The 7,887-nt window shown below is 32.4% G+C and overlaps 1 protein-coding gene across 1 annotated transcript; it reads left to right on the forward strand.

The window, feature by feature from the left end:
* The first annotated feature begins 4,122 nt into the window (after window positions 1-4,122).
* LOC142541142 (alanine--glyoxylate aminotransferase 2 homolog 3, mitochondrial-like) lies at window positions 4,123-7,585 on the forward strand. Its single transcript, XM_075647750.1, has 9 exons — window positions 4,123-4,438; window positions 4,708-4,938; window positions 5,208-5,378; window positions 5,784-5,927; window positions 6,021-6,200; window positions 6,424-6,649; window positions 6,756-6,869; window positions 7,083-7,169; window positions 7,258-7,585. The coding sequence occupies exons 1-9, from the start codon at window positions 4,202-4,204 to the stop codon at window positions 7,299-7,301; spliced, it is 1,434 nt and encodes a 477-aa protein (XP_075503865.1). The 5' UTR covers window positions 4,123-4,201; the 3' UTR covers window positions 7,302-7,585.
* Window positions 7,586-7,887: the final 302 nt, after the last annotated feature.

Consider the following 7,887-nt stretch of genomic DNA (forward strand, 5'->3'; position numbering starts at 1 on the left):
TGATAGAAAGCTGTCAATAAGCATATCATATTTCGTGAATTTCTCGCTCGATATAAAAAACTAAAAGACAAAGACGCTCACTATGCATTACGAAATGCTTAATTTAATTAATAATTTATGGGATGAATATGGTCGTTCAAATATTTGAAATTGTATTTATAATATGTTATTTAATTTAATATCACGTATTAATTTTATTTCACAAATTTTAATTATTTTTATTTTAATTCTTATAATATAGATATCAATAATATATTTAAAATAATTAAATTAATTATTTTAATAATATTATCGCAATTATTAATAATGTAATATTAATTATATCAAATATAAAATATAATTCTAATTATATCACTAAATTTAAAATATAAATATTTAATAAATAATAGAAAAAAAATTAAATAAATCAAATAAAAAATAATATTCCGAGAATATTCTGTTTTATTGTAAGATTTGAAGTAGATGAATTGGAGATGGATATTGTATTTGGTGCAGAAAGTGCACTATTTTAAAGAGTTCTGGGTTGGAGATGGCTTAAATAATGTGACTGAAATCAATTGAATTTGATATTTTTGACAATAGGTAAGATGTATTGTAAAATAATCATTTATCTTTAATTTAGTCTCTCTTATTTAAAAAACATGCAATGTATCTACCAGAAGACAACTGAATTTAGCTTAGAAACTTTCAACAGTAACATACCATATTTTCACAAAGCTCGCAACATATAATTAAGAAGCCTAGTTTGAAGTTAAAAAAGAAAGGAAAATTCAGTCTGTATATTTTATATTATATCCAATCTTACATTTTACATGATAAATCACAAAAATATTTTTGAATCAAATTACACCTCTTTTTTTTTTTTAATTCTACGTTATCTTTAAAAGAAAAAATATCATCTTGAGTGTAACCTTAAGTATACATCTAGCACGACTCAAAAAACACGTGGGTTGTATTTTTAAAACATAATTCCGAACAATGCTATAATTTATAGTTAAAAAAATTTATGAGTAGGTCTCTTGTGAGACAGTCTCATGAATCTTTATCTGTGAGACGGGTCAACCCTATCGATATTAACAATAAAAAGTAATACTCTTAGCATGAAAAGTAATATTTTTCATAGATGATCCAAATAAGAGATCCGTCTCACAAAATATGACTCGTGAGATCGTATCAGACAAGTTTTTGCTAAAATTTATATGTTTTTTCTTCAATTATCGTATCATATATGTTTTGATCGAAGTGTATATTATAATTACGTAACAAACCAATAGGCTCTAAAACACAATTCAAAACCGATGATGCATCCAAGAATGCCACAACAAGGGAAAACATTCATGCATCCAGCTAATAAACACAGAAACTTAACATGTTATTAATCATTAGTTAATAATTACTGATATTAACTATTACCAATAATAAAGGAAAAAGTTAATTGACAACAATAAACGCAAAACAGAAACCGATGTATCGAGAAGGTATCTTGAATCTTAATCTTAAAATAAAAAATAATAAAGATTTAAAATCAACCAATGAAAAAAAAATAAAAAATAAAACATATGTATATGATTTGGCAAAAACTTGTGTGAGACAGTCTCACGGATCGTATTTTGTGAGACATATCTCTTATTTGGGTCATCCATGAAAAAATATTACTTTTTATGCTAAGAGTATTAATTTTTGTTGTGAATATCGGTAGAGTTGATCCGTCTAACAGATAAACATTTGTGATATCATCTCACAAAAGACCTACTCGAATGATTCATACGTAGACCTCCCCATACCTAAAATGACAGATAATAAAGCAAACAATATAACGACGAAACATAAGGTTGGTGGCTTATCTACCTCCCCATACCCATAACACACGTGATTTCCAATCTCAATACAAAAATAACTACACCAATCCAAGTCATGTTAGACACGACAAACAACGAAAAAATAACAACTTGACACATTTTTAGACCCCATATTTTTGTAATCTGGCAATAAACCTCCCTACTAAATGTGCGTAAATTTTTATAGTACGATGGCGAAATATGTTCGTTTTTTAAATTTTTATAGTACGATAGCGAAATATGTTTATTTTTAAAAAAAAATTAAAGATATATTAATCTAATTATATTTTTTAAATGATTATATGTTTTTTTTAAAAATTAAACTATATAGAGTAATTAACTTTTGACAGTGTTGGTGAAATTTATTTATAATTCCAAAAATATTATTAATCACTCAGTTTCATATTTCACAATCCTAGCTCGTTCCATCATATTTTCATTTCTACCATTTCAATTTCAAATATTCATAAATTCCATTTTTAAATTTTTTAAAAAAACTATTTATTCCTCTATTTTTTCTGTTGATCACACGCATCATGTGTACCATAATCTGCTGGTACATTTCATTTAACTAAAAAACTATGAGCTAATACTCCTCATACATTAACATTTTTACTTCTCCGTTTTTACCGACTTTTTTATTAACAAAAAAACTATGTGATACAGACTGAAGTTGTATTTCTCTCCATATAAATACATATATAACAAAGTGTTTGTCATATTTAAAAAATTCCCGCAAAAAAATTACTAATAAAAGAACTATTATTAGTACTAATGTATTTATCTATCGAATTATATATTTGAAAATAAATAAAAAATATATACGTAATTAAATGTGATTTTTAAAAAAAAAATTTTTCAAAATTAAAATTTGAATTTGATATCTCTTGAAAATATAAACTACATTGTTGGGTTTTAGAAATTATAACAATCTTGATTTTGATGATAACAAAATTTATTATTGTGTTTATAACATATTTACTCAAGTGTGAAGTTGATAATTAAAGATGGAAGCTGAAACTCGAATTTAGTCAAACTGAAAACCTAGTGAGTTGCAATGTTTTGATGATATATCCTAGCTCGATGATGCAAATGAAGCCAAAACGAATAAATAGAAAACTCAATTTGAAACAAGTCAGATTTCACGTCAGTTGGGGTATGTCCGATGCATCTAGGCAAACTGGTGGAATCGGTCATCAAGGATCAGTTTGGCTGATCAGCAATGATCAATTGGGTATGAGCAGTTGCGGTATTTCGATCAGCCTGTTCAGTTCGGTTATATAGAATGATTCAGTATGTGTTACAAAGATATGACGATGATCTACAAATCATCTTCACATGTCAAAGTTTGAATTGAAATTTAAAAATGTTGATATAAGATAATGAAACTATTAGTTTTGCATAGCTGATTTCAACAAACCTTATCAGTTTGGTTGAGTTTAGCTGACAAACCCAACTGAATGATTAGTCTAGCTGACGAGCCCAACTGGCAGTAAACTCAAAATATGTTAGGTTCGAGAAAAATGGCCAGCAAGACGTAAATGATCGTTTCAATATCAGAAACAATACCGAAACTTTCTAAATGGTCATATTCTTGTTTTAACGTATATATTATTCTTGTAGCCTCTAAATACAGCATCTTGAAGATAAAACACTAGCTTTGGAAGGGGATTCAAAGCGCGGAAAACTTATGTGAAGAAATTATGTAGAATGAGAGCAAGCTCAAGTGTGATGATACATTTGCGAGATACATTCACTATAAAGAATTAAATCATCACAAAATACATCATATTTGAGCTTCAATTTTATATGAGTGTGTCTTCACACAACAACGTTAAAATTGTGTTTTTAGTTTTGGCATAAAAGACGTTGATTAGAGTATAATGTCAGTGATAATTTTGCCTTTGAATAATATAAAAATAGTTTTTTTAGATAATCGGTAGGACTCTAATTAACTGTTTTGCTTCGGAAACATATGTATACATAAATAATGAGTTTCTTTTTTTATTCAGTTGACCTAGGCTCTGCAATTATCTATTGAAACAATAATCTTGTTAAAATTGTAAAACTGAAATTGTGAATGAATCTTGTTAATCTTATATTAATATCTTGTAAATTTGAAAATACTGTAAATACAATTTCCTATCTAAATTTTATATTAAAACTATTATTGATAAAATATCCCTTTTCATTATTCAATTGCCACGATTCACGAGTATCACGATAAAGGTAAGACAAAAAATGCGACCAATGCTATATATATATATTAACTAATAACAATAATAAGCATACATATTTCTGTCTTCACCCACCTTTGATCTCGTCTCTGCCATCTTCTCTGTGTTTTCCATTTCACGGTGAAGATGATTCAAAGGATCCTCCCAAGGGCGTTTTCGGGAAAAGCCTCGTCCTTCCTTCGCACCGCAACTGCTTCACAATCGACTCTAGCTCAACCGCTTCAGAAAGATGACACCATTCTTCCGAAAATGCCCCCGTTCGACTACACTCCTCCTCCTTACACTGGCCCCTCCGCGGAAGAAATACTCAGCAAACGCCAAAGATATCTCAGCCCCGCCGTTTTTCATTTCTACAAAAATCCAGTACGTGTTTGTGTTTTGGTTTTCTTAGATTTGTTGTGTTTAACACCAGGGAGATTTTTCCTTGATCATTTTATGCAAAAGGTGGTAAAATAGCATATGGATTGGAAATTTGTTCATTCGTTGATATGTTTGTTTCTTTGGCAATACGTAAAGATGGTTTTTTTTTTTTTTGTTGGTTATCCTTTTGGATTCGTTTTATATTTTTATCGTATTTGTATTTTTTGCCTCTTTTGTTGATGGGTTGTTATGGAAATTAAATTGCTTTACAGATCAATTTGGTCGAAGGAAAAATGCAATATTTATTTGACGACAAGGGGCGGAGGTATTTGGATGCATTTGGGGGGATCGCCACCGTTTGTGTTGGGCACTGCCACCCGCAAGTGGTGGATGCTATAGTAAATCAGACAAATCGTTTGCAGCATTCCACCATTTTGTACTTGAATCCTGCTATTGCAGATTTTGTTGAGGCACTCGCGTCCAAGTTCAGCGGTGATCTCAAGGTTTGTACTCGTAGAATCCCGCTGTCTTTATGGTAGGAGTCTTTTATCCTTTTGTTTTAGGTTGTTTAAGGTAAACAATCGATAACTCTGTTGTTTATGGATGATCATTTATTTCTTTACTTGAATTTACTTGATTTGGATGTGGTAATTTTCTTGTATCCTTCTGTTTAATGTTAATTTAAGGTATGATTCCATTGTTTTTGGATGATCATTGCGTTACACTTTTTGTGATTTATATATGATTGGATTCTTGCGCCTTTCTGTTTCAGGTTGTTTACTTCACAAATTCTGGCACCGAGGCGAATGAGCTTGCTTTGCTGATGGCCCGTTTGTACACTGGTTGTCATGATGTCATATCAATAAGGAACGGGTATCATGGCAATGCGGCTGGGACAATGGGAGCCACTGCTCAAAGTAGTTATAAGTTCAACGTTGTCCAGGTATGTTATAACATCAAGTTAAGGCTCAAGAATTAACTTTTCAGGTTTCGCTAATCCCAATCCAAACATATGTAATTGCAAGTGCATGTAGGAATAGTACTCTCGAAAATGACTTAGTTAATTAATGGCATAGCCAATTTCTTGTTCTTAATGCTCTTTGAGTTGTCATTTTCTTGTCTTAGTGGGTCGTTGTACATGCTTTAGGAGAAGATCTTGTCTTCCAAGACTGCTCTTGTTCCTCGTTTATCATGTGTCAGAGAAGGATTAGTGATTAATCCTTCAAGAATTGCTAAACAAAAAGCACGAATTACTTTTTTCTGATTTTTCTTGTTAAAGCTTTAGAGGGTCCTCATCTAAACTACACATCTGATTTTCTTGGATCATGTTGGCAACTATTTGTAACAGAGCGGAGTCCACCATGCACAGAACCCGGACCAGTACCGAGGCATATTTGGCTCTGATGGACTGAAATATGCAAGAGATGTTGAAGAAATTGTTACTTATGGAACTTCTGGCCATGTTGGTGCATTTATTTCTGAAGCCATTCAGGTATTAATTTGATGTAAATGTGCGCAAATGGCATCTGGGAATTCTTGGAAACTCGTTTGTAGTTTCTTATGAGTATGAGTTGTCTTCGGACAGGGCGTGGGTGGAATCATGGAGTTGGCTCCTGGATATTTGCCTGCTGTTTACGACACCATCAGAAAGGCAGGGGGGCTTTGCATAGCCGATGAAGTGCAATCGGGTTTTGGTCGAACTGGCAGCCATTTTTGGGGGTTTGAAGCTCATGGGGTCATGCCTGATATTGTAACCATGGCCAAGGTAGTGCTTTATTCCATCTCTAGTGCAGTCAGGGACTAAAGAATCTTTCTAATTTAATATGACCAAATTAATTTTTTATTTTATCTTTATACGGAAAAAAATATACTCACTTGAAGACTTAGTATGGAGGGGGCAACTGCCCTTGCTAGTTAAACTCTTCCTTCACCACTATCTCAAATCTCGTTGTGACTAATTACCCCATTTTTCCAATTCATTACTTCAGGGAATTGGGAATGGAATTCCTCTGGGGGCAGTGATCACGACTCCGGAAATTGCAAAAGTGTTGAGCTACCGAAGTTATTTCAACACCTTTGGAGGCAATCCTGTATGTACTGCTGCTGGTCTTGCCGTTCTTAGAGTAATAGAAAGCGAGAACCTTCAGAAGAATTCCTTTGTAGTCGGATCACATCTGAAGCAACGTCTCACTTCCCTGAAAGAGAAATTTGACAGTAAGTCTTCTTTCCTAGTGGATAATATCAAACATGAAAATGAAAACTTTGTTTACTTCATATAATTTTGGTTTTGTAAATGGCAATTGTATGTTTTGTCGTGCAGTTATTGGAGATGTTAGGGGAAGAGGTTTGATGCTTGGAGTCGAACTCGTGAAGGATCGCCAACTGAAAACTCCTGCCAAGATGGAGATTCTCCACATAATGGAACAGATGAAAGGTGACATTCTTGTATCTTCCTTCGTATGTAGATGTAATATCTCGTCAGATCATAAAAAAGATGAGAAAGGTCTTGTAAGTTGTGTTAAAGTTTGATATGCTCCACCCCGTACACAGTGGATTGATCTCTCTTGTTGCGTTTTATATGGATTCGGACAGTTGACACCCCCACCACAAATTCTTGCTAACATGCCGTCTTTTCTTCGATTTGTAGAGATGGGAGTAGTGATAGGAAAAGGGGGCTTCTTCGGCAATGTGTTCAGGATCACTCCGCCTCTCTGCTTCACTAAGGCAGACGCTGGTTCGTTTCTACTTTCATCGGCATTCGAAACTCTCTTCTTTTTTTCTTTTTCTTAAGATAAATATACATGCATGTCTTTGGGTTTCAGATTTCCTTGTGGATGTGATGGACTATAGTTTGTCGAAATTGTGAAGCTCGCCGCGGAAAAATCCAGATAATAAATGACGGGACAAAGCCTTGATCTTGCTGCTAAAAACAAGGAAACACTGAGACATCACCTCGTTGTCTCTCTATATCCGTTCTTCTATATGTTCTTAATGTATTTGTAATATCGACAACAATAATAGTACAATCCTGCCTGTCTTTTTCCTTGGGAAAACTTTATTTCTTGCCTATCTAAAATGCAAAAAAAAAAATACCAGCCTCGTGAATAGAACTTGAAGGATTCTAGATTCTAATGGTACTGGATGATTTCATGTTGTCAAATGGATTAAATCGAGCCGAATGTGAGAAAAATTAAAAGTTCAAGTAGGTTATGTTCAAGTTGATTCAAAGCTTCAAATTTTTGATATTTTTAGCTCAAAGTATGTTTGAATAGAAAAACGACTTTGGTTTGAAATATTTGAATATGTTTGCGGGTTACTTGCAAATAAAAAATTTATGTATTCTCTTACCCCGCGATTATCATAGTATGATTTAATATATCTTAAAAATAAGAAAATAAATTGTGTTTTACATTAATGTGAAAATCAAGGGTAAAATATCTTTAGATCCTCGT

The sequence above is a fragment of the Primulina tabacum genome, chromosome 3 (assembly GCF_025594145.1).
Source record: "Primulina tabacum isolate GXHZ01 chromosome 3, ASM2559414v2, whole genome shotgun sequence".
Lineage (NCBI taxonomy): Eukaryota > Viridiplantae > Streptophyta > Magnoliopsida > Lamiales > Gesneriaceae > Primulina > Primulina tabacum.

Coding starts and splice junctions, on each gene's coding strand:
- LOC142541142 (XM_075647750.1), top strand. CDS start 4,202: ATGATTCAAAGGATCCTCCCAAGGGCGTTTTCGGGAAAAGCCTCGTCC. Junction 4,939..5,207: donor AGTTCAGCGGTGATCTCAAG/GTTTGTACTCGT, acceptor TTTCTGTTTCAG/GTTGTTTACTTCACAAATTC. Junction 7,170..7,257: donor CTTCACTAAGGCAGACGCTG/GTTCGTTTCTAC, acceptor TTTGGGTTTCAG/ATTTCCTTGTGGATGTGATG.